This window comes from Daucus carota, chromosome 3, assembly GCF_001625215.2.
Source record: "Daucus carota subsp. sativus chromosome 3, DH1 v3.0, whole genome shotgun sequence".
NCBI classification, from domain to species: Eukaryota; Viridiplantae; Streptophyta; class Magnoliopsida; order Apiales; family Apiaceae; genus Daucus; species Daucus carota.
Window position 1 is genome coordinate 47332726 of NC_030383.2, and position 26396 is coordinate 47359121.

The 26396-nt window shown below is 32.6% G+C and overlaps 4 protein-coding genes across 6 annotated transcripts; 1 reads left to right on the plus strand and 3 right to left on the minus strand.

Annotated features, from left to right (window-relative positions):
• Positions 1 to 2812: 2812 nt before the first annotated feature.
• On the plus strand, positions 2813 to 5065 carry LOC108210987 (large ribosomal subunit protein eL34). The gene is made up of 4 exons (XM_017382458.2): positions 2813 to 3001; positions 3225 to 3304; positions 4457 to 4566; positions 4677 to 5065. The coding sequence occupies exons 1-4, from the start codon at positions 2923 to 2925 to the stop codon at positions 4765 to 4767; spliced, it is 360 nt and encodes a 119-aa protein (XP_017237947.1). The 5' UTR covers positions 2813 to 2922; the 3' UTR covers positions 4768 to 5065.
• An 891-nt stretch (positions 5066 to 5956) lies between these two features.
• On the minus strand, positions 5957 to 8107 carry LOC108212577 (protein FEZ). 2 transcript variants are annotated; one of them, XM_064089152.1, is made up of 4 exons: positions 8000 to 8107; positions 7328 to 7893; positions 6940 to 7244; positions 5957 to 6850 (listed from the first exon to the last, which is right to left on the minus strand). In XM_064089152.1, exons 2-4 carry the CDS (start codon positions 7506 to 7508, stop codon positions 6149 to 6151), a joined length of 1188 nt encoding a protein of 395 aa, XP_063945222.1. In that variant the 5' UTR covers positions 7509 to 7893; positions 8000 to 8107; the 3' UTR covers positions 5957 to 6148. The 2 variants fall into 2 exon arrangements, with proteins under 2 accessions (XP_063945222.1, XP_017239791.1); XM_017384302.2 differs by lacking the exon at positions 8000 to 8107 and having other exon boundaries at positions 7328 to 7980.
• Positions 8108 to 15660: 7553 nt separating this feature from the next.
• On the minus strand, positions 15661 to 19723 carry LOC108211387 (protease Do-like 8, chloroplastic). Its single transcript, XM_017382976.2, has 13 exons — positions 19551 to 19723; positions 19114 to 19211; positions 18942 to 19024; positions 18752 to 18850; positions 18604 to 18670; positions 18024 to 18099; positions 17873 to 17939; positions 17105 to 17322; positions 16914 to 16981; positions 16669 to 16748; positions 16384 to 16470; positions 16163 to 16270; positions 15661 to 15863 (listed from the first exon to the last, which is right to left on the minus strand). Exons 1-13 carry the CDS (start codon positions 19688 to 19690, stop codon positions 15735 to 15737), a joined length of 1320 nt encoding a protein of 439 aa, XP_017238465.1. The 5' UTR covers positions 19691 to 19723; the 3' UTR covers positions 15661 to 15734.
• Positions 19724 to 20616: 893 nt separating this feature from the next.
• On the minus strand, positions 20617 to 25925 carry LOC108214631 (cullin-3A). Of its 2 annotated transcripts, none has more exons than XM_017386752.2 (3): positions 25776 to 25925; positions 25429 to 25621; positions 20617 to 22786 (listed from the first exon to the last, which is right to left on the minus strand). In XM_017386752.2, the coding sequence occupies exons 2-3, from the start codon at positions 25587 to 25589 to the stop codon at positions 20746 to 20748; spliced, it is 2202 nt and encodes a 733-aa protein (XP_017242241.1). In that variant the 5' UTR covers positions 25590 to 25621; positions 25776 to 25925; the 3' UTR covers positions 20617 to 20745. The 2 variants fall into 2 exon arrangements, with proteins under 2 accessions (XP_017242241.1, XP_017242242.1); XM_017386753.2 differs by having other exon boundaries at positions 25724 to 25803.
• Between the last annotated feature and the right edge of the window lie 471 nt (positions 25926 to 26396).

Here is a 26396-nt window from a genome sequence, read left to right on the forward strand (position 1 = left end):
CAACATGTTTCTGCTATTGGGTATGCAAGCAGCCCAATAGCACAGGGTCTTAAAATTTTGAGGACCCCCGGTTTAAAAATTCCAGCATATAAAATTTCTTCATGACATAAAGACATAAAGAAAATCCATTTTGTTGATATTCAACACCCGCTCCAACTACATTACTCGTCTCTTATATTTCTGTTTTACTAGTAATAATTATTTAATATTTTTATTAGGTCAATACACTTAATTATTTAATTCTCAAATAAATTTTTTTACTTTTATTGCAATCAAGAATGTTATTATTATTATTATTTTTAGATTTTGGGTTCATTTTATTAATAGTTAAAGGAAATTATTGATTTTAGATTAGAGAGTTTATTTATGATTATAATAAAAGTCTATTAAAGTATTTGAAAGTTATGAATTTGTAATAAAAAAATCTGTTAAATTTTTTAAAAGTCATTGTCTAGGAGTCATGATTTTTTTTTTTGAAATTTTAAGAAGTCAACAAGAGTCATTAAAAGTCTATAAAATCCATTAAAGTCATCCACCCAAAATTTGTCATTAAAAGTCACGATACAATACCACCCCCTAAAACAGTGAAACTCCTGACAATTTTCAGAATGACTCTTGAACTTCAAGAGTTCATACTTAGACAACACCCACAGGTCACAACTAACAGCATCTTCAATGGTTGAATGGGATTGCTAACTAAAGTTGCTTAAATGACAAATCATCAAAAATATTATTATTTTATTTTCTCTCTCTTCATTTATATTATCGCAACTTTTACATAAAAATTTGCTCCAACGGTTGGCACTCCAAATTGCCACATGTTTGTATAAGTATAATTATAAGATAAGAAATTATATATTATATGTTGATATATACATTTTTTTTCTATTTAGAAGGATGCCAAAAGTTGGCTATTTACTTGGCACTCTTTTCACTCCAATGGAAAGCCAACAAAAATATCATACCACATTATATGTTAGCACTTATTTTTGCACCCCATTAGAATTGCTCTAACTAGACCCCTTCCCCTCCACTGGGATTCACTTCACTTAGATCTTAATAAGGCTCTTTCTCAGGACCATAAATCTTTATATACTTTTTTGAAGTTTTGGTTTGTATTTTAGTCCGTACCAAGGACTCTATATATATGCCACTATGTTGACATAGGAGATCTAATACTAACCCTACTTTTTAATATTAAAATTAAATCATAGTAACACAAATAATATTTCTATTTTAATTTTTACTCACCTCCGTATGATTTTATTCGATTTTCTCCAAAACCTTCCTTTCAAATAACAATAAAATATAAATAGAAAAGAAGTATAAACAACATGGTTGTCGTTCTTACGATACTTAATATATTAACTTCTTAGAAGTTTTCTTTGAAGATGCGTTAAATCTAGAAACTTAAAGTTATTTTTAATTTTAATTCAAAAGTATTATAAATCAGAAATTTACTTAAAATTAAAATTAAAATTTTTTCAGAAACTGATTTAAAATAAAAAAAATAGTAAGAATTACTTTTATGGACAATTTATTTTATTTTATAATTTTATATGATAAAAATTAATATCATCTTTCATGTAATATATCTACTTTATTATTATTATGACAGTTTTTAAGTCAATTATAATATAAACTTATCCAAATAAACATTATCATTTTTATTTTTTCCATCTTGTATTTTTTTTCCTTTTACTTTGTACAAGATGATATAAATTTCGAACTTGCTAATTGATAGATTTGAATTCCAACAAAAAATATTCATCAATGACATGGATGAGAGACATTCTTAGTTATTCCGTTTTAAGTGTGTTTTTTACGCGTAATTTGAGACGCTAAATTTACAGTATTATGTATTCCAGGTCTTGTTTCCGATTTTTCATTAATTACGTGGCACATAGATGACAAATTTTAGTTAGATGGTTAATATGGTTAATATGCATACGGGAGCCTGTTATTATTAATGTGAGTTAATGAATCACACATTGTCAATTAGATTTGGAAAAAAAATTGAAAACATATTTTGGGTACTTATCTCTTCTTCGTAATATTTTTTGCAAAATTTATATCAAAAAAATATTTTGAAATCTAAACTATAACTTAAATAAAATATAAATTTTTATGACCAGTAAAATAATAACCTTTTTAGGCCTTAGTATCAATATACCTATGAAAAAACATCCCGTTGTTGAAAAAGTTAGTTAAATCCGGACTGAACCGGGTATTTAAGTCATGACTAATAGAAATATGATAAATATTTATTTTGAAAATGTTTCTATTTAAGTTCAAGGATAAATAAGTGGTACTTAAAACCAGTGTTGCAGAAATCGAGAATCGGATCAAATTGATTTTGTTACCAATTCAAAATTAATTGAAAATCGGGGATTAATCAGAGTGAAAATCGGATGTATTTTAATATTAAAATATTATTTAATATTTAGTTATTATTAAAATATTTATTTATTAATAAATATATATATTTACTATATCACACGTTCTTTAATTGTTCATGGTTACAGTAATATAGTGTTTTAATTTTAATAAATTATCATATATACTTCGACTAAGATAAATTTATAAAAATTAATCGGATTTCAAAATTCAAATCGTCCAATCACATGATTGAAGATTAATTGGTTAAATCGGGAATTTTTAGAACTCTAGACGAACCAAGAGAACAGAGTAAGCAATTTATCTTATGAACAAAGAAAAAAATCAAGAAAAGGGAAAGAACTATGAATCACGTGTATAATTGGGTTAATCCCGTCCGTTAAAAAGAAAAATGAGAGTGAATAATATCCACAGGATGTAGGGTTTTAAACAGGAGAGGACATATATATAGACCTCGTAATAGCCTAAAAACACTCTTTTGCTTCGCTATCTCATCAGAGTCGCCGTTAGAGAGAAAAAGAAAAGATGGTTCAGCGTCTTACTTATCGCAAAAGGCACAGCTATGCCACCAAATCCAACCAGCACAGGGTTGTCAAAACCCCCGGTACTCTATCAAAACCCCCTTTTTCTTTTTCTATTTTATATATTGTTGATTATTAGTTATTGATTGTTTTGTATTAGATTAGTGAATGGATATTATGTTTGTTTTCTGATTCTTTAATTAATTGATTTTTTTAATAAGTTGCAAGTTTGTTTGATTAGATTTGGGAAATGTGATGGCTTGTGTAAATGTTATTGATTTCTATTCGGTTATTTGATGATTTTAGGAGGTAGGCTGGTTTACCAGACAACTAAGAAGAGAGCTAGTGGACCTAAGTGCCCTGTTACTGGAAAGCGAATCCAGGGGGTATGTTTTCGATGTTTCGGCTTTCTGATTATAGCTATTCGGGTTATATGATTGTTGTATTTTGACTTTGATTATCGAGATTGTAGGTTTGATGAATGTTTTAAGTTATGTGCTTAATCCTATGGGTTACTAGTTTTAAATTGTATGTTGTTCTTGGTTGTCTTCTATGAAGAGGATAAAATAATGGCATTGCCTAAATCTTGTGATTATTTTATGCTTTGAAGTTGATAGATTTTATAATTTATATCTAGAATCAATGCTAGTGTTTCAGTTCTTTGTATGTAAAACTAGAACACAAGTTCTGCTTGATCTATTAGTACTAAGGGCGATGTAGGTCATGTTTTGATTGTTGATGGGAATGGGATCAGGAATGATATGGAATCTCTACGAGTATGTAGGAAATGATTGGCCCATATAGAGGGAATGAAGTTCTCATTTCAAACAACCTAATAGTTAATCAGAACACTAACACATGAGATTGAGTTTATGATTCCCTTGTTCGCATAAACTGGATCCCTCATTGCATTAACTAGGTCCATTAACAATGAACCCAAGGCCCCTTAGTTTATTCTATTGTATGACTCTGTTCGAGTTTACCTGGTCTTAGTTTGGTTTCGAAGTCACTTCACATATCTCTTTGCAAAAGATAATGATTATAATTGCCCTGATCCATAGTTGTAAGTTCTTAACAAATCAATGTTCCTCCTTTGCTATTAGTAGACCTTGGTGGAAATGCTGTGATTGACAATATTGGGCTATTTAGTGTAATGATCTGGTCCATATACAGATAGATTGCAAGAAAAGTGTATAGCCTGTAAATTTCTATTATGTTGAATCTGTTGGGTACATATAAATCAACAAAGAACAACAGCGAAAAATTAAATTGGATACAGTGACATGTTGCAATTAACATTCATGATCGGCACTTCATTCCAACTCGATAACTGTTGCTTTTATTAGACGTAATAGAAATTTTCTTAGTACTAAAATGTAAAGGAAACCCAGTGTCCACATTGATTTGTATCATTTGTGGTCTTGCGGTGATGTAATGAACTGATGAGCTTTTGTGGCAGTAAATTTAAATAGTATCAAATAGTATAGACTGTAGCTTTTGTCTACAAGCAAATGTGGTAATTGTTGGGTATATTGCAGATTCCTCATTTGAGACCTGCTGAATACAAGAGATCTAGATTGTCTAGAAACCGAAGAACTGTCAACCGTGCATATGGTGGAGTGTTGTCCGGAGGTGCTGTCAGGGAGAGGTATGTGATATTGTAAAGCTATACATTACTTGCAAGATTCTGGACAATTTCTATTTCTGGAATTTTTTTATTTTGGGTAGATTCTGATATTACTATAATTTCTTCAATAGGATTATCCGAGCCTTTTTGGTCGAAGAGCAAAAGATTGTAAAGAAGGTTCTGAAGATTCAGAAGTTAAAGGAGAAAGTTACAAAGACTTAAACAAGGGAGGCAAAATATAATTCCTTACGAATGTTTACAAGCTTGAATCCAATTTTGATTTTGGTAATTACTTAGGAAGAGATATGGGAATGGTCATTTAGCTTACCTTCAATCGAAATGAATGTTTCTAGCTTAAATTGCTTAAGACTTCTTGGGTACTTTATCTTTGTCGACAAATCAACTTCTAGAATTTTAATTTGTATTATTGTGTGCTTTTGACATTGCAGTCCTGTCTGACGGTTGATATTTTGGTTGATGCTTTTTTCTTTTCCTATATAATATTGTACTTCTTTGTTAATTGTTTTGGCACAACTTGTTGCATTATAATTGAGATGTTGATTCATTTTACCAATTATTCATGAAAGATGTTAATAACGCATTGTTGTACATAACAGTGGGGGTTGAGGGTTCAGTTCTCCGAAGAAATGTTATGGTGGTCTGAGAGTGGTCCTGTGGGGTGTCAGTGTGGATGTGTAAAGGCTAAGACCTGCCTCTCTCGGAAATATGAAGTGGGGAATAATAACACGAGTCCATATACAACATTTTGTTGTCTGTAAACAATTTTTTTGCTAAATTATTATGGTACTTTGTGCCTAAATTGGCTCAATCTGCCTAACCTAACAGGTTATAATTGCCTGCCGTAGGTAATGAAAATCTTCTGTGAGCTGAAGTATCTTAGTATAGGGGTTTCTATATTGGTTAAGAAATAAATCACACCAAATGTACCAACTATACAAATTTAATAATTTATAACGTCGCTATTGATTTTGAATTATTAAGTCCGGAAAAACGAAAACTGGAACCAAAAGTGCGACAGAAAATAATAAGTCAGATTTAGATATCAATAATTGTGAACAAAATTAGTTAAAACAATCAGGGCGCAAGTCTAAACTTTTTTAAGGGTCTGGAATCCTCAGATCATTTTTGCCTGAATCTAACCGCGATTTTTTTTACCGTTAAATAACATGATGCTTGATTTTTTTTTATCTCTTTATGTAAATGAAAGGTTCTATATAACCTACTATGAATTAGACACGTATTTCAGGATTATTATTTTTTTTAATCTTTCCACTACTAGAACTTACAAAAAATTGTCAAACATCAAATATCAGGGATCATCTCCTACTTTTGGACGGGATAATTTGAATTTGGACAGGTCTACTCATGGGTAATCAGTACTGATCAGAGATTAGGAAAGGCACAAAGATAAATGTATATACACAGATAAAGCTATATGTACAATACACCAGAACAAGCTCACCTGCTATACACCTGTAAACCTTCTGGTAGATAATGTTTGTCAAGCCAGTTACACTTTGGTCTAGTTCAAAGCTAAGTAGAATCAATCCATATATAGGTACTGTTAAGTATAAATATAATGCTAATTTTCAGAATAGTTAGCTGACATTTCACTTGGACAAGTAGGAGAGTCCCATTGCAAATTACGCTTCCATGTATCAGCCAAGCTTGATGACAAACTGAAAGGAAATCCTATGGACTGCATGTTGTCACACTGATTGGCTTCGTGTGCTCGAATTAGATTTTTTGTTGAAGCGGCGTCAAGTGCACATGTGTTTGTGTTCCCCTGCATATCTTCTGGTGAACTTACTGAGAAGTTGTTGAACTGCTGTTGTGGTCCTCCAAAGTTTATACCTTCTGTGGTCTTATCAGGATCTGCAATTATAGTAGGGGACACGTCGAAAAACATGGAAGTAACGTCGACTGCAGATTGAGTGCTTGGAGGAGAGACATCAGGAGGTGAGAGTGCAAAGCCATTGTTATGGTCTCCGTGAGGAACTCCTGACGAATATGGTCTGTAAAAGCTGGCTGAGTTGAGTGGCCTGTATGAAGGGATGTCAAGGGCAGAGAAACCCGCGGTTGAATTCTGTTGCAGTTCATTGCATAATTGAATGACTGAGCCATTTTGAGTCATGCAAGACAGGTTCTCTGGACTGAACTGAGTAGAGTGTGAAAACATGTCTGATGTTGTAGTCCCAGGTAAAGGAGACACCCATGAGTGTGTAAGAGCTCGCTGTGCCATAGAGTTCGCCTTTTTGAAGATCCTGCATATTGCCCAAGAATCCTGCATGACAAAAATAAAATTGAATCTTCAACTTGAAGAATTATCTTGCACAAAGAACTTGATTTTTCAGAACATAGTCTAGTTCTTACATGTGGTGGAAGGCTTTTGTCAAGGAACTTCTTCGGTGCCCCTACCTCGGGTATAGGTGGTAACCTGAACTCATGCATCATCCAGTCAGTCTTTATACCTTTAGCAGCTCTGCCTCTGTAGAAGACTAGGGATTTCTTAAGACCAATACATTTACTGCTGCCATCAGAAGAGTATATTGGCCTGTCAGTACCAGTGGCTTTCCAAAATCCAGCTCCAGTGACACGGTTTGGGCGCGCACTATTCCTGTACTTCCGGTCCCTTGGACAGTAGAAATAGCTCTCTTTCTCCCCAGTAGATGCCAGACCTGGTAGTTATTGGTATTGTATACGTTAGTATAGAGCAAAAAGACCCCGAGAGTGTGTGTGACATATAAGTAAAATTTCTTACTTGGAAGATCCCATGGATCGTACTTGTAGATATCCACTTGCTTAATCAGCTCAATATGAAGCGGTCTCTGCTGAATCTTTCTCCTCAAATAAAACCCTACAAGCTCTTCATCAGTAGGATGAAACCGGAAACCAGGCAACATTACTTCATCAATCTTCGCACTCTCATTCTTGTCCTCCATCTGTCTTTGGCCTAATTACTAATTCAACGAGTTAACAAACGATATAAGGTATGAAGGTTTGAAGCAGTAGCTCTATCTAAACCTTAATAGAAACACTTAAAAGTACAGTTTGCAACTCAGCATAGTTCAAAGGTATCAAATGTTTCCTGAAATCGGTCTCCTTGCGAAACTTAAGCCGCCCTTCAAGGGTGATCAAAACAAGAAAGGTTGTTTTGTGGAATCAAGAACATTAAGTTAAGATACTCTGTCTTATACTCAACCAAGGAACCTGAGTCAAAGCCATAGATTTCTGGTGCAGCTCACTTGTCTCTATGAATCCCATTCCATCTCTACTCTCATATAAATGCAGGTTTATCATCTCAAGAGACTCCAAAATTAGCTCCATCTGGGGATATTAAACTCAACTTATTAGTGGTATTGATTATTATAATAAGCGTATTGCACTCGGTAATCAAGAGAAAATGACAAGTTAATCTTCTAAAATACTTAACGATTATTTGAATTGTTTTCTGTTAATTGGTATCCGATCACTTTAGCACTCCGAGGGAAGTATTATTTATTGTTTGAATTTCAGTAAGAGTTTCTATTCCATTCTTCTTAAACCTTCCATTCCCTCGTACTCCGGGCTAGATAACTTCCAAGCCGATATTTTTTACTGTTGTCCGAACACAGAGGAAAATTACTGATCTATTCATTAATATATTTTTTAATTAAAAAATATATAATATTGAAAAGAAAATCATAATAATATTATTATTATCATCTATAATTTTAGTTTTTAATCAATCTGGTGATATGTGCTATATTTGGTCATTTCCAGAAACTTAGAGTGAGATTTCACATAATCTATCATCATATTAATGTAATAATATATTCTATTTACAACTTAATATAATAACAATATATTAACAATATATTAATTTTAAAATACAATCAATTAATATAGTCAATCTCACTTGAGCATATATTACATGTTCAACAAATTTTAAATAATATTTTATAGTCGATCGATTTTAGAAAATTAAAATCGGATATGAATAAATTCTCTGATATTCGCAACAAGAGGTGGTGTAGCCTCCTTGTTTTGGCAATCAAAAGTCAATAATTAATTTAAATGAAAAATACGGAGAGCAAGTATCCAATTTGTGCAATTTAATTCAATAATAAGTGGAAAACTAAAATATTTTACATTGACCCGCGGCTTTTTTTTTTTCCAGGGGTAAATTTTAAATAGCATTCAAATCTGCTGATTTTGAAGTTTAAATGCAACTCATTTCACACCGGCGTCTCCCATATTTTGGCCTTTATATTTGGCTTTTAGATCACTGTTTAATTAATCTTTCACATAATGGAAAAGTTTTTACAGCTTCTACACTCGTTTAGCTTGGTTTTTTCTTTCCTTGTTTTTTACGGCGAGTCTGTACAAAATATAATCACGAAGTCACACTAAGCAATATTTTGCATTTTTTGTCGGTGATGGTTATACGCGCGTCTGTTTGGGATTGCTATTGAATACTGATGATGTTTCTGTGAGTAAATGAGAACTTGTTTCGGAAAAAATTCATATTTTCATATTTTTTAGTATTGAATATTCAATAATTAATTATATTAGATTATATTTAATAATCTAACAATGATGTATGAGCACACAAATTAAATACAATTATATTTATTCTATTTATTGAATTAATTAAATAGTTTATATAAAGATCGAATAAATCATATTATTTGGTAGAGCTATGTGATGTATAATACTCCCTCCGTCCCATTTTATGTGACCTCATTTACTTTTTGGGACGTCCCAAAAAGAATGAACCTACAATACTTACTATTTTTGAACACTACTTTTCACTATTACACCCACTACCTCTCTATTTTATACTCTCTTTTTATCAAATAAACACTATTACACCCACTACCTTCCTCCATTATCTCATTATTAAATATTGATGGGTCCCACCACTTTACCCACTTTTCAACTACATTTACTACCTTTTTCTTAATCTCCGTGAAAATCAAACCAAGTCACTTAAATTGGGACGGAGGGAGTACTTAACAACGTTAATGAGGTCGGATAGTGCTACTATATAAAAAATAATAATTTTTTTTTTGTTCCCACGACTATTTCAACCTCTATTTTTCTATTTTCATTAATTTGAGCGAGATAGAGACAAATTAAGTTTTCAGAAGATCAAATTCCATAATCAATCCGGGTGTAAGTGTATGATTATACTTCCACTAATTACCTAATATTATTATCATTGTGGTAAAATTGCAATGAAAAGATTTCTACGCTTCAAATCCTTCAATGTTAATGTCCATTGCTAGTTCAAAAATCAGACTAATTCGAATTTTCATCCACATTGTCATCAAAGATAAACTTCTCATTTTTCTCAGTGTCAGTGTCTAGACCAGTTGTTTGCATCTCGATGACAACTATTGTGGTGGTAGATAATGAAAGTGTATTTATCAAGTAAGAGCCTCATTCTCTTACATCAAAATGGAATTTTATTAATTAAGATTTGCTCTCTTTTTTATTTCAAAGGCAAATTCAAAATTGTTCGAGTCATGATTAACTCCAAATCTGTCATTTGCATCTCGATGATATTTGTTGTTATATAATGGAGTGATTAATATTTCATTTTCCTCATTCTCATGTCCAAATTGTTCATTTGCAACTCGAGGCCTTATTTTTCTCATTCTCAATAAATCGGACATTGTATCTCAACGACATTGTATCTCAACGACATGTGTTATAGTCGTTAGAAAGTGAAAGTGACGCAATAAATGGATAGAAAAATTTAAAGACTCTTGCATAATTGGAGAGGAAACAGATAATTCAAATATTGTTTGTTGTTTCACAATAATAATTTATAAACTCTTTTTTAGTTCAAATTAGAATTTGAGACGCGATTTTATGTAAGATCCAGGCATGCACGTGATTTTATTTAATTTATATGAAAAATTTTAAAAATAAAAAATAATTTCATGCGTGCTTGCGATAACTTATAATCTATTTTACATACTAATAGAAAATTTTAAGATATCAATTCATTATGTTCTGTTGTAAAGATTCTTTAAGGTGTAACGTAGTATTTGATTCATATGAAGATTCATTAAGGTGTTCTCAAATATAATTATTAAACTAATATTAATATAATAATTAACTAAGATTAATTACCTTAATAAAAAAATGTATAAGACTTTATATTGTTAACAAAACTCTTATTATAGTTTTAATAAACTCAGTAAATTCTATATTTTGTAATAAAAAATTATATCAAAAAACTTTTGCTAGACGTTGTAATTTGTTAGTTGGACCTTTCACTGATGTAATTTAGTTACAATAATGTATATATTATTAGGATTCTCTTAAGAATTTTATTAATTAAAATAAAATATTTTTTAATTGTCATTATGTAGAATCTTATCGAAGGTATCAATAAATTATTTTAAATTAAATTATACTTTAATTGAAAAGAACACGTAACAAAATCATATGTTATATAAGATCGACTAACGAAACATATAATAAAGATTTTAGTAGAATGATAATGTATCTATTAATTAATAAAACACTTAAAAGAATCTTAAGTGTAATATTCATTACTAATCAACTAATATTAGTAAATCACAATGAAATACTTTAGATTCTTCTATGTGTTCGGTACTCAGTTTAAAATTAATACTTATAATTTCATTTATTTATTCTCCGATGTGTTTTAGATATTCTATTTTGTAGATCTTTTAAGGTGTTACATAATCAAATAACAAATTTACGTGTTTTTTTTTTTAAATTTTCAGATTGATTTTTTTGATTAACATGGAGATTCATTAAGGTGTTCTCAAATTTATAATAGAAGTAAAAATTATTTACTTAAATATTTATATGCATGGTGTTCGACTAATATTAAAATCTTTGTGAGAACATTCGGGAGAAATAAACAAGCTTATTATCAAAAAAATTAAAAAATCCTACCGTATAACCAATGTTGCATGCTCTATTCTTGAGAACTTATAACAGAACTTAATTGATAATAAGAGAATTATAAACTATTTTGGCCCCTTGAATGAGTACTTCAGGATGATCTTTTGATTTTAATAGTTGGACATGATGCGATTTTGTATCACATTTGATTTCTCTACAGAAAATGACTTTGTTTAGGAGAATGATGTATCCAAAATATAAACCACTTAAAGATGATAATATATAAACTGTAACGTATGTTATGCACACAAGATTTATTACAATCTTGTTAAATATGGTAATAGAAGATTTGTGTTTAATGTGTATGTAGAAATTGAATTATTTTCTTTCCACATACTACCCTTATATTGTATGTCATCTATTAATTACCATATACCAGAACAATCATGGCCACAAGATTAACAAGCATCCGATGGTTAGATATATGGTCTCTCGAGTCTCCCCTTATGCACCGGTCTCTTTTGAACTTCTCCCTATATATATATATATTTAAGTTATATTCTTATTCAGAAAAATATCAAATTTTGCTATATGATCAAAGCACTCAAAGTTACATGCAAATAATCAAATGACATACAAAAGAAAGTAATGCTATGTATCCAAAAAAAAAAATTAAATGTTTTTCTCAAATAACATGACAAATATGATTCATGTGTATACAATGGGTATCTTATATTTTCCTGTAAAATACAAAAGAGAGTATATTATTTTAAAAAATACGATAAATATAGATAGAGATGAAAAGAGCCACAATTATTTAATACTCCTTGATATACATAAAATTAGTAAAACAATCATCTGAATTGGCAGAGAGTTATGTTCAAAAAATCAGCAACTAATCCCGATTAATCACCGAGTAATCCTTATTTCGTAATTTCATCGATTAAGTCTGTTTTTCCCGCTTTTTATAACACCGCCAGAGAGGAGTAATTACTTCGTGTATGTTAGGAGACAATTATATTATATATTTATATATAATAAGCGCATGGTCATGTTACTTAACATTGTTTAGACCATATACAGAACGAATAAATATAAGTCAACTGATATTCACTTGACAAAAGACTGAGTGCCTGTTTGGGAATGCAGTATAAGTGCTTCTTTTCCCCGACTTCTGCTTTTCTTGACCCGTTTGTGTAAAGAAGCAAAAGCACTTTTAAAAAGTTAGGAATGCTAGTTTCTGTTTCAGAACTTCTGCTTCTTTCTCAAACAGTGTGATCACTTATAAGTTTTTTTTTTGTCAGGAATCACTTATAAATTTTAATTTACTTCTTATTTCTATTTCACTTTTTTATTTTAAGTAAGAAGCATTTTTTTTAAGTTTACCCAAACGGCCCCCGAGTCGGTATCTGGCCTGGGCGGAATACATGGTTCATAATGCCTTCCACCTAAAGCCATCGCTCCTCTTTTTATGTGACCATTTAATCTCTCTCTATGGGACGATTCACCAAGTTCGCGGTTCATGACTTATGTTGTCCATCTTAAAAAGATTATTTATTTGGGAAAATATAAAGTATTTAACGTCCTCTAAATATTAAATTCTAGAGAATAATATATGGATATAAAACAACTTTTTGGTATGTTTTTTACTTTTACAATATAATAGCAGACAAACACCTCTAGTATTGAATATCAGCCTAGATAATTGAAAGAATTATGTAGTTTCATATTTCTAATGTGATTTACACTTTACAATTCCTAACTGACGAATAATTTTTTTTACATAATTACAAAGTTTTTTTTTCTCATTTTAAGTTTATATTTTGAACTTTTAGATATAAATGATAATGGGCCTGTATTGAAAGAACCAAAAGGTTTTAAAATCATATAACAACCGATTATCAACGCAAGTCATTTTCCTCTAACGTAATTGATCATCTTAATAGTGTTGGTACACCCCAATAGCGACAGCATTTAAATAATGCAGTGGGAACTCCGATATGCAAATTCACATTAGAGATATGCATCGTCATCCTTCAGACTTGTACATCAAATTGTTTATTGCGATTTATTTTACAATTTTCACGCACACACGTATAACCCAAGATGATGCGCTGATCTGCTAGATTTATACAGAAATGTCTTACTCCAATTGATATGATACTTTAAGATTACTTCATACGAAATTAATTGATATTTGCCTATATATATAGTTGATCTTTGATAAAAAGTTGAAAGAAAATTATACTTCATATATTTTTTAAGGTTGTTGTATGAAACACCAAAAAAAGAAATATTTTAGGATGTTGTTATCAAAGAGGTAAATCCACAGAAGTAAATCCAAATTCATGAAAAAGATGGAATGAAATACACTGCATTGTTTAATGCTGGGATTGATATAGATTACGGAATGCTTAAGTGTTAAGATTGCTCCCACAGAAAATTAGTTGGTAAAACAAGATTATAACACTCGATAATTACTTAATTTAGAGATAATAAAGAAAAAAGACCAGAATCTGTATCTCCTCAACACTTAATTTACAGTACTTCTCAAATTCATAGTCCTTGTGCCACAAAACCATCACTCATGTAGACCTGCCTTGACACACAACTTTCTAGTTTTGAGTGATTCTCACATAATTATATGGTGCACAAGTATCACAACCATCTAAAGCAAGACTTACATATAGCTTGATAAGTACAGGTTACCCAGGTTATTTCCAATAAAGCATCATAACATACGAATCTTCAGATTTTAAAATACAAAAACACCCAACACTTAAGTGGTATATTTATCTATATAAAATGTAGTCAATCATAGTCATGAACCATTTTGATGGAATCTTGGAGACAAATTATGTCAACATCATATAATATAAAGCTAATTATATAAAATATAACTAATCAATTGAAATTATAATAAGTGGATCTGGTTCACATTTCCTAGATCCATCTAAATTTCAATGCAAGAGCTTCTAACAAGACGTGTGTGTGTGTGTGTATACATGGCTCCTTCATTGAAAACTGAGGTAAAAACCAAACATGTATATATGATAATGTGAACAGCATATTCCTAAAACCTTCCATATAGACATTCAATTTATTAATCCAAGAGGGAATAAGCTAAAGAGAATAAAACCATATAAGATATTTACTAACATTTTGTGAGTAACAAATAATGGTTGATAGTAACTACATCCACTAAAATTTATTAGTAATCTTATTTTGTTTTGTCAGGCCCCGTTTCAAGAGGAGTGCTGGTTTCAAATTCTCATTTCATGAGAGAAGTAAAGGGCAAGACCACCTAGTCGGAGGCCACTTTACACTTGTGATGGCTTTCATATAAAAGAATCTGCAATTATTCCTTCACTTGAGGCAGATATTTTCCATAAAACTCAGGGTCCATATTTATATTAAAATTTATATCATGCACAATCAAATGTTTTGAGCTATTAACATCGTAAATAAGAAAAGAAGATGATACAACCCAATGTTTGAGAGCTGATTTCTTAAGAGCTCTGTGTTAGTAGTAATGGGTACAAATAGTGTCACTCCATTTAGACTAGCTCTTGATACAGAACAGTCTTCCACACGAAACACATGCATGCCTACTTAGACTTGGACACACAAAATTTTACTTAAGACATTCTTAAGTTTTCAATTCTTAGAAATATAATTAATATATCTATTTTTTGAGACAGCTTGATCCGTTGCATTGTATCCTGGTGGATATCATGATAAAAGAGGTAGACTATTCGAACTTACAGTTATGATTTGTGAGTGAATATATATTGTTATTGACCATGATTATGAAATTAAGTCTTATTTGGGGTATGAACTTGTTTTTCCTTCTACACTTGGGTCTTTCTTACCACTGAAAAATATTAGAATATCTTTAGAATCCAGTATCTGGTTTACTCTTTGAAGAAGCAAAGTTTTACAATTGTTAACTACTAGCTTAAGTTCCTTTATGAGTGGAGGTTGCTCTAATGGTGATTGGTGACAGATTTCTACAGAGGAAACTCTCTTCTACTGTTCCTTCTAGTCTTCCACATAGGGGAGTTCTCTTTCTTTCTTCTTCTTCTTATTTTCTTTTTGCTGAAGCTTGGATGACACAAGCACCATTGAATTTCATACATTTGTTTAGATTGCAATGGAAATCATGAGGGGGTTACTATGACTGTCTTTCCTATTCGCTTGTTCACTAAAAATTAGTATGAGATGTAAAGTGTAAACAATACTAAAACAAACTATGTATGCATCCGATAAATAAATATACAAAAAAAGGGACATATCTTTCAAGAACTTTTTTCCTCTAAAACTATAGGTACCTCCAAGTTTTCACTGCCTCTTTGGATCTTTAAAGTGATAATATTACCTACACTATAGTCATCCAGCACTTTGTACAATTCTGCTTTACTTCTAACCTGTCATAAACAATATAATGAAAGCACATATCAGTAGACTGTAAAGGAAGTTTTCATTCTCATTTCACTGATGCTAAAACATAAGAATCCCTTGAGATTCATAAACTCTCCACAGATAGCCAACACATCTTTGACTGCTTTCTACAGCATTGCGTTATGCATTATTTGGAATATATTCTAGCAGTTTATTTAAGTGGTAGTTTAAAACTTCTGAGGTTTTCTTGCTAAATTAAATCTTCTGACTTACTGACACGAGTAATTTTTGGGTACATCCTAAAGAAAAAGAAGAATTAGCTTACAGGTTTATCGTCAACTGCTGTAATAATATCTCCAAGTACAATATTCCCCGCAAAACCCCTTGTAGTTGGAAGAAGCCCAGCCTTGGCTGCAAGACTGTTTTCGGGAACCTAAATAGCCAAGCAGAAACGTGATAAAGATTATCTTCAAAAAATGATAATAGTACTCCACTATTTTTATATGATGGCGTTATGGCAAATTAATTTAGCAATGGATAAACAACCTGTAGAACTAGAGCTCCATTTCGTACATTCAATTGATTTGCAACTAAATCTGGAGCAAAATCAACATCTAAACCAGCTCGAACAGCCTAACACAAAGAAAAATTTAGTTAGAGAATATGTTACTAATTACTACTTGGCTGAGCAATATCCACATGTAGAGTTTTGGCGATCTGTGGAATAAACCTAATGACAACCAAACAAAAATTTAAAAGGAAAGCATAGGACATTAAAGGATCTGACAGAAAAGGGGTGAGCAAAGAAGAATGGGTTGCCACTGAACATACTTTGCCATACTGAATCAACTGAGGCACAATCCTTGTCACAGTGGAGGATGGGATGGCAAAACCTACACCTGCTGATGTCCCTATTACCCCAAAAATTATATTGTCAGCATAGGTACAAAGGTACAGACTTACATAGAACATTATGAAAGGACAATGACAAACTATTATCAATGAAAAGGTACTCTCTTGCACCATTTTACAACTAGCAAGTAGCAAGGCACAATAGACATTCGTAAAAATTTTACCTGTCTGTGTATATATTGCTGTGTTTATCCCAATTAAATTCCCTTTAGAATCAAGTAAAGGGCCTCCGCTGCCACATCATAAGAAACAAATCACAAGTGTTCACATGGTTCAAACTAGATCAAGACCCTATTAAAATTGTTTTAGCAGATAAGATAATAATATACGATGACATAAAACAATCTCAGGAAACCTGTTTCCTGGATTGATGGCTGCATCTGTTTGAATTCCCCCACCAATAGTCACTCCAGTCTGGCTGAATATATCCCGGTTGAGTCCACTAATCACACCGACCGTAAGTGTGTGATCAAAACCAAATGGATTTCCAATGGCTAAACACTGCTGGCCAACTTTTAAAGAAGATGATCCCCCCACCTTAATCGGCCTTAACAGATCTTCAGAGGCATCTACCTATTTCACAGAAAAATAACAAGCTCAAAAACTTGGTAGTTGTAGTCGATAAATGGACAGTTAGACACTTAGACTGCCATAGAGTAGAATATATGATGATCAATAATGAAGAGATTGGAAATTATAAGGGCTTAACAAGAGAATTGTAAATATAATTTGATATGGATGTTGCAGATTCAACCATAGCAGCTAGATACACAGAAACTTATTAACAAGAACTTAAAAGGCTGACTATATCGGTCTTGATATTGATACAGCTACAAAATCAGCTGAAATTTCCTCAAATTTTGCTATCCATCAGAACTAGAACCCAATAAATTTTCTAACGCATAGTAGGAGCATACTACTTCTTAAGGGCAACTTCAAAGAAAATGATTGAACACGATATATTTGTCATAATCCATGTTGCTCGCTAAATTTGAGATATCTATAGAATAGACAGTAGTGATATACATTATCCTTTTCTATAGCATGACGACAGTAGGAGTGATGCATAGAGCTAGTGTGTCTGTTTGCACACCTATATTTTAAGGTATAAGTAATAATTTACCTTCAGGACAGCAAGATCCTTGGCCCGATCTGCCCCAATTAGTTTCCCTTCAAAGTTCTTTAGTACCCTTCAAGGAAAATTTACGAGATGATATACAGTTGAGTAATTTCGATCTTAAATCTGATATAAAGGATGGAGTCCTTTGTCTTACCCGTCTGCTGCGAGAATATTCACCCGTGCAACAACTTGCCCAGAACTTGGATTTCTTGATAGAGAATTAGCAATTACTAGTGACCACACCATAGAAATAAATTAGTACAGCATATCAGAGTGCATATTGTAATCAGAAATTCAGACACAAATCATAGTCATGATGATTCATTCTAGTTATATATTTAGCTTAGGGGCGCCTGTATTCTGACCAATTGATAGCATCAAACAATTGATAATTTAAGGATAACAGTCCAAAATGAAAAGGCAAGGAAACGTCCTGAAAATTAAGAGTGGCCATGAAGAGCATCTGGTGCATATATAGTGACTTAATAAATATCTAGGTGAAAACCAGATATATACAATAAGAAATCCCTTCCATAGAAGAGTCTTGTGAAGGAATCATAAGTCTTGGCTAACTAAAAACAAGCAGGATTTTAAAGTATGACCAAGCATATTGAGACATCATTGCTTATGTTAGTTTGGTGTAATATTACAGGAAGCTCATTCATCTACTGAACCCATAAAAGCATCTAGTATAATTGCATAATATATTTAGTCAAAATCATGCAAGCTCTTACCGTGGTAATTTGTCACAATGTGCCCTTGCTCATCCCAGACAACTCCAGAACCATTTCCCTCGGGAATCTGTCTCACATTAATATCATTAGAAGTAGACCTAAAATACAGGCTCTAATCATATATATATAGCAACTGTGAACAAATTACCTCAACCACACCTGTAACATTAAGCTGAGGCCGTAATGTAACATCAAATATGTTGACAACTGAGTAAGTGTTCTTCTCAAAGAGTTGTACAATCCTTTGCTACCAAAGTATACAAATAACAAACAGACCGTAAACTTGAGGTACTGACTGTAAAATCTGAACAAGAAAACTAAACAATCTAGTAATTCACCTCGGGAGGGAAAAGTGTGCCAGAAGGAAAGACAGGGGGTGTCACTTGTTCAATTGTGACAGAAGGATCTCCTAACGCATATGCTACATTTTCAAAGTTCATCAAGTTAGTAGACTGAAAATGCAGCCTAAACAAACTGAAATCGTTAAAAAAACAGAACAAATGCACAAACCTGATGAATAGCTCGAACTGTGAAGACAAGACGAGTAAATGAATAAACTAGTAAACAATTTCCGCCTCGGAATACTATGCATCAAAATTTCACCAACACTACATTCATCAAATACCTTGATTAGCACACTTAAAAAAACCGCAGCTCAAAATTACAATCTACAGTCCATCATGACAGGATAAAAACAATATCAGACTGATTTATTAACAAGTATTTATAATTTCCTTTTCATTCCTAATTTTTACTCATTTTCTTAGCAAATCGAAAAATCATACTCGTGTTCTTCCGGCTTTAATTTTATTCGCAATTTTCGCTACATTCCTCCCTCATTTCAACTAATCATAGCTAATAAATATAATAATTAACGTTGAAGTAAATAGTAGTATTGTGTTGAACTACAATGAAATGTACAACTGAATAGGAGAGATTGTTTATACCTTTGCGTGTCGTGATTGGAGCAAATAGAGTAGAAGCAGAGTTGGCGACGGCCTATTAAACGGCGTCGTTGCGGTGGAAACGCGTAGGGGAGATGAAGAGTATGTGCTAGTGAAGAAGGGGTAGCCATGACTACCTGCATAATTTTATGGACCAAAATGAAGTAATGCTTTTAACTACAAGTAATAATTTTATTTTCATTTATATTCCTCGAATAAAGATCTAATATGTATTAACAAGTATAACTTCTTTCAAAAAAAAATATTAATAAGTATAACCAGTTGTTTTTTGTTTTTTTTGAAAAAAAAGAACTAGTTGAAATATCATATATATAAAAAAATAAAGAAAATATTGAAGTGTAAAACTTTTTGTATGAAACTTTATAAATTAGATTTCAGTTGTTGCATGATGTTTAGTTCAAATAGGATGAGCCTTAATGGGATGATTTTTTTTTGGGCAATATGTTTTGCATTCCTTTTGTTTTAAAAACAGGGAGAACACTGCAAACACTTTATTTACATAATCACCTCGAGAATTTCTGAAAATGGATACCCAGCTATAAGGTTATAAGTCATATTAGTTAGAAAAAAAAATACAAAAACAATAATAATGTCTAAATGATGTTTTTTTCGTTGTAATTTGAGTAAAAGCTACTGGGGAAATGGTTGAACAATTGGAGTGAAAAAAACACTACTATTGTTACGGCACTTCATTTTTTTTTTTTTAAATATACCTGTCAAAGAAAACAAGTGAGTTTGTACAGAGAACGTGTATGGCACAAATGAAATGTATGATGGCCAAGTTCCCATAAAATAGAACCCAAAAATCAAAAGATGGCAGGAGAAGATATATGGCCCAAGAGTTGGGAACGAGTACGGACTCATTACTAGTGTCTCCATGACTCCTTATGATGATAAAAATCAACCCACGCAACACTCAGATGGAGGACTGGTGATCATAATCAGAAAAAACAAAACACATACCAAACACGAGAAGATAACAATCTTCTGTACAGAACTCAGAAACTAAGAAAAACATCCCAGAATCTGCTGTACAGAACTCAGAAACTAAGAAAAACATCCCAGAACAACTGTTTTGATATCCACCTGAGTCTCAATAGTTTAAACATCATTCCATTTTAACTTTCACCAACCACAAGTTTACAAAACAAATGTAAAACATTAAGAGAAGAGCTTCTCAAGCAAGGTAACGATATAACTTCCTATCTTCTTTGTCCCTCTCCAAAAACTCCCGCTCAATCAGAGATTCGATTCTTTTCTTGATAATTATTGGATTAGGGAGAAACCGCGATTGTAGCTGCTTAGTGACCTCTGTCACAATATTATTGTGATCCAGGACACGCCGAGCTTTCATAATCCTCACTATTGCTGCCTCAATTTGGGGCTTCCTATCTTCCTCCACTCTCTGGCGTGTCTCCAGCTTCTCTGGCTCAGACTCCTTTTGCGCAACAACAGTACCTATCTTTACCTTGTAAAACTTACTTGTAAATTTGTCATTAAAGAAAAAGATATCATCCTCTCCAATATCCTTGCTCATGGGCTCTTTGCGAAGGACATTCCTCCCTTTAGCACAGGCTAGTGACTGCAGACATCTCTTCAAGTCTGGGGTTGGTATCTCAGTTGCTTGTTCTATTTCCTTATAGCTTTGTTGATCAGCATTGTTGAAGAGCATCAAAATACACATCTGGTATGTAGACACATTCAGCTCATGCTTCTGGCCCTTTCCAAATGTTACTTTCAAATCAGCATTTCCCATATTTGTCTGCCAAGATAGCCTCCGACCACTGTGGGTGCCAAGATAATAATTCTTGAACTTTTCACACACACCCAGGATTTCTGGTGGAAGGTTACAAGGGGTACTTGACTGAGTTGGCCAAGATCCGGTAGTCAGGACTTGGACAACAAGTGTAGGTCCATCGGCCAACTCTCCACCCATTGCAGCGTAAAACCCTTGCATTGTGTCTTGGGACGTTTTCATATCAGTAAACATACCTTCCAATTTTGAAGTAAATTGATAACCACACTCAGTTTTCAGCTTAACTATCAAGCTTCTTTCTGCATCATCAGAAACAGTCTTGCCAGAAAGAAGCCTTTTTGCCAAATGTTGCTTGTAATACTTCTCAAACACATCTTTCTCTTGTAAGTAGCGGAAAAGCATCATTACCTTGTCCAGTACAGTCTCTACATCCTCTTCACTAACCCCTTTGAGTCCTTTACGAAGCTTATCATCAACAAACAAAGAAATGAATTCCGGGGAGCGAGGATTCAAATTAATAAAATATTCAAAAGAGGAATTAAGAGCATTCTGGAAAGTCTTGTCGTTGTTGAATGCCACACTAATGATCTTATCATGCTTATCCTTTTCATCCAAAAGTCGTTGCACAAAGTCCACCGGATCCTTCAACCTTTCAGGGTCAGTTACTAATTGTTTACCTGCCTCTCGAATGTGAGAGGTCATAACATCCCTAACTAATGTGAGCCCTGTTTGCACCCTGCGGAACAAGCTATACATCCTTCCCAAATCATCAAATTTATCATCCACAAGCATTTTTACTAAACCCGAGTTCTCCATGTGGACAAGTCTCTGCATATGACTTTCAATCATTTCCTTCTCCACCACATTTGTTATTTTGGCTTCAGTTTTCAAGTCCAGGTAATGGGAAACTCTCTCAATCTCCTCATTAAGACGTTTTTCTGCTTTCTTTAGATATTCCCCACAATCACAACAATCAATGTACTGTTGAGACTCGCCACGATAAAAATCAGCAGAAACCTCGATAAAAGGCTTCTCAAAGTCTTCTTGATAAACAACATAACCCACATCTGCTAGCATCTTTGTTATATTCCTCATAAGACCACGGTTTATTACTTCACCAGATCTTTCTCTCTGCACAAGTTCAAGAAGTGTAGACTGAAGCCTTGTCTGGATTTTGCTTGAGTGAATGATGTTGTCCCTCCACAAATTCAGGCCAAGCTCATTAACCGGGGTCTTGTGTGTACTAGGTATAAAAGTTCTGTCCATGTACATCAATATGTCTCGGATCATTTGCAACGCCTTGTTATGGTCTGTCCATTTCCTTTCAAGTTCTTCCAGAAATGAAGGCCCTTGAGCAGCCTCAACTGATTTTGCTATTTCTTTTAGATGTGATGTCAGCGTCGCTACAAGTCCAGAGTATAGCTTCTCGCCATATTTGTGCAGAACCATGTTGTAGGCATTCCTGTATGAGGACAGTAAGCATAAAAGATCAGAAGTGTAAAGTATGTGTACAACTGTATTATCTATACTCACAAAACAAAGATCCATGCCATATGGTGTAAAAATATACAAATGAAATGACAACTCCATCCTACACACAATAGTATATATGCACAAATGGAAGATGACAATGACTGATATAGCCACCAACCTATTACATCAATGTTTTATAACTGATATATTATATTAATGTTTCAACATTGCAAGATCATAAAAAAGCAAGGTCAGCATCGGTAAGGTGATTCTAGCTTTTTAAAATAACGCAGATATTAATAATCATATATTACTATTAAACATTAGTACGAGGTACTATTAACAATGATCATGAAGTTACATTAGTACATTAAAACATTTAATACGTAAAACGCAATATTTAATCCTACTAATTGCCCAAGGCATAAACGACATATCTGAAATATATTTGTAACTACCGACTGGATCAACTTCAGACAACTAGATTGGCATTGCTACACATATTCAGAAAAGAATTGTACAGCACTGCCAGCTAAGTAGGGACAAGGAAAAATGAGAGAAACAATATCAACAGAAGGACAACAATAATAATGAGGACTTGCTAAAGTACCATATTTGCATTCCTAAACAGAATTCTATACATTGGCAGGAAACTTCTACTTGATTTAAGAAAGCAGAACATAAACAAAATTCTCAGACTTTGAAGACAAGACACTATTTTTTATACATGGAAAGGTCTAGCTGTAACAATTGTTTTTAGAAAACAAATGAATGTATTTGTATCATGCTAAGAAGCAAGGATACGAGTGCGGGGATGCGAATGCATAGTTTGGGGATACATAAATTTGAAAAATACGAAAACATAGGGATGGCTGCGCATATATAGTAACATACTAACATCATACATATATATTTGAAGTTAAGAATGATAAAATCCATCGAGAATACTAAGAGCTTTATGCAAACAAAACTAAATACATGATAAAAGCATCTAAACATAAGAATTTAAGTCAAATCATTCTTTTTGGTAGTGAAAATTTTGAACATAAAGATTTAAGTCAAACCATTAATTATTGTAGTACAACATATTTAAAAGAAAGAATTTAGTTGAAATTTTGTACGTATCCGAGTATTTAATAAAGGTGTGTGGAATTACGAGTATTAGATGACCCACATATACCCGATCCCCAGGTAACATGTAATATGTAACATAAGTTCGGGTAACATGCTATAGGAACAGCAGACCGTGATACACAAATCTCAAAATTTGGTAACAGAACTAGACAATGAGTCAATGACACGCAACATATATAGAAGAAATAAAAATGTTCCTGTAATAAAAAGATTTATATTGCATGAGTAATTGTTAGGTGAATCTATACGCACGTGCATAACATAGAAAATATATTATTTAATGTAAGAACATATACCTAATCCGACACACAACTTAAAGAAAACACCAAATAAGGACTAGGTCAAAAACATTCATCGCAACGTCACACATTCACAGCAGACAAAAACTTAACAACAAATCACCCCAGTGATATCTCCAACATCCCATAACAGCAAATTTTCAGATACACGTATGTGATAAACCAAAACAGAAAATTCCAAATGATTGAAGTCTAAAAGACTCTTACCATGCTTCTCAATAATTCTATCCAACAAAACAGACGATACCTACTCACCAAATGCAAACTCAGCATGTATCAGAATTCACTAATTCACATATTTCTCCATTTGTGAAAGCGACCACAGAAACGAAATACTGAAGCTCAACAGCAAATCATAAGCATATACACAACTATATCCACACAGTTCCACTTCAACTAAACCTAAAAACTTAGAAACAATATCCACAAACTACGTCACAAACCAACACAACACATCCCACATATTTAGGTCAAAAATATTCATGGATGCTTAACACATTCGCAACAAATTGGAACTTGAAAACAATCCACTCTGGCAATATCTCCAACTTCCATAACAGCAAATTCAAAAGATAAGTGAATCATGAACCCACACAGCACATTCAAAATATATTTGGAGTCTGAAAGCATCTTACTGTGCTGCTAAACCCATTCTATCCACCAAAACAAGAGAAAACTAATCAACAAATGCTAACTCAGCATGCATTACAATTCACATATTTCACAATTTCCGAAAGCAACCACAGAAGCATAATACCAAACCTCAACAGCAAAACACAAGCATATACACAACTATACCCCTCAAACTATTCCTAAAACTAAATCTAAAACTTAAAAACAGTGCCCACAAACTAAGTCACTAACCAAAACAACACATTTCACAAATTAACCAAGTCAACAAGCATCTTACCGTGCTGCTCAATCCATCCTATCCACAAAACTGGAAAAAACTAATCACAAAACGCAAACCTATCACACAATTCACAATTTCCAAACACAACCACATAAAACATATCCAAGCTCAACAGCAAATCAACAAAAACATACGTACACACCTAAATCCACATCATTCCACTCAACTTAAACCTAACAACATCATCCAAAACACCTAACAACATCATCTAAAACCACAAAATTCATCAATCAAACTCCCAAAACCTCGAAAAACATCGAAAACAAAACCGAAAGAGAAGTATACCGATAAAGCTCCTCGAAGCTAAGACCACTAGCGTTGTGATTATAAATCTCATGAATCGCATGCTCCAGAATCTTCCAAGTCTTCTCAGCATACTTAGGATCCACCACAACCCGATGCTTAAACGCCTCAATCTGAAAATTCCTCTTCTTCTGAGCGCTCATCCTTCTCCAATTCAATCCGATTCAATCTTCAACTGCTCCGATTCAACCACAAACAAAAAAAAAACTATTTTAGCTTAGTTTTTCAAATTAAACAAATAAAACAGTTCAATCATCATATATATAAGCGTACATACACAGATTATTAACCAAATGAAAAAGTTGAAGATTATAAGAAGAGATACAAACCAGAGATATATATGTATGTATGATATATAGTAGAGAAGACGAGGCTCCACCGCTCCAGGCTAAATGAGGATACTTGCAAGTCTTATTTTTCTTTACAATTATTGTTTTTTATTTTGCTTGTATATCTTTTCAGATTTTTTTTTTTTATTTGACTGACGTATATTTCTCTTTCTTTTTTTAATTAATATATTTTTCATATTTATTTTTTTCAATAAAAATATGTTTCTTCGTGATATAATGGAAGGAAAAAAGGATAAATGGTTTAGGGGCCAAATTGCCCAGAACAGATAAGGGCAAATGGATTGACTACATAGAGGTACGCGAATTTTCTTCAATATGTTCTCCGTTTTGCAATGTAACATCTTTTTGACAGATATATATATTCATTTTTATTGATATCAATATTCAGTATATTTCTCATTAAAAAATATTCAATATATTCGAACATCATCTTTGGTGGTATCTCATTTTACTTTTTGAAATAATATTAAGGCTAATGTTGACTTTGGGTATATTCAACTAGGATTTTAAAAGGGCTGAGTTGATATGCTCGATAACTGCTCACTGTTCGGTTCGAGCTCGGTTCGATTAATAAACGAGTCGATATTGAGTACAATTTTA

Bases quoted from the DNA above. Each gene is read 5' to 3' on its own strand.
- LOC108210987 (XM_017382458.2), top strand. From the start codon at position 2,923: ATGGTTCAGCGTCTTACTTATCGCAAAAGGCACAGCTATGCCACCAAA. The intron at 3,305-4,456 runs GTATGTTTTCGA...GGTATATTGCAG, and splicing joins CTGGAAAGCGAATCCAGGGG to ATTCCTCATTTGAGACCTGC. The intron at 4,567-4,676 runs GTATGTGATATT...TTTCTTCAATAG, and splicing joins GGAGGTGCTGTCAGGGAGAG to GATTATCCGAGCCTTTTTGG.
- LOC108212577 (XM_064089152.1), bottom strand. From the start codon at position 7,508: ATGGAGGACAAGAATGAGAGTGCGAAGATTGATGAAGTAATGTTGCCT. The intron at 7,245-7,327 runs GTAAGAAATTTT...AATAACTACCAG, and splicing joins CGATCCATGGGATCTTCCAA to GTCTGGCATCTACTGGGGAG. The intron at 6,851-6,939 runs GTAAGAACTAGA...TTTGTCATGCAG, and splicing joins ACAAAAGCCTTCCACCACAT to GATTCTTGGGCAATATGCAG.
- LOC108211387 (XM_017382976.2), bottom strand. From the start codon at position 19,690: ATGCAGGTAGTCATGGCTACCCCTTCTTCACTAGCACATACTCTTCAT. The intron at 16,982-17,104 runs GTTTCCTGAGAT...ATGATGTGGCAG, and splicing joins GCCATCAATCCAGGAAACAG to CGGAGGCCCTTTACTTGATT. The intron at 15,864-16,162 runs GTAAGCTAATTC...TGTTTATGACAG, and splicing joins CAGCAGTTGACGATAAACCT to GTTAGAAGTAAAGCAGAATT.
- LOC108214631 (XM_017386752.2), bottom strand. From the start codon at position 25,589: ATGAGCGCTCAGAAGAAGAGGAATTTTCAGATTGAGGCGTTTAAGCAT. The intron at 22,787-25,428 runs GTATACTTCTCT...GTCCTCATACAG, and splicing joins AGCTTCGAGGAGCTTTATCG to GAATGCCTACAACATGGTTC.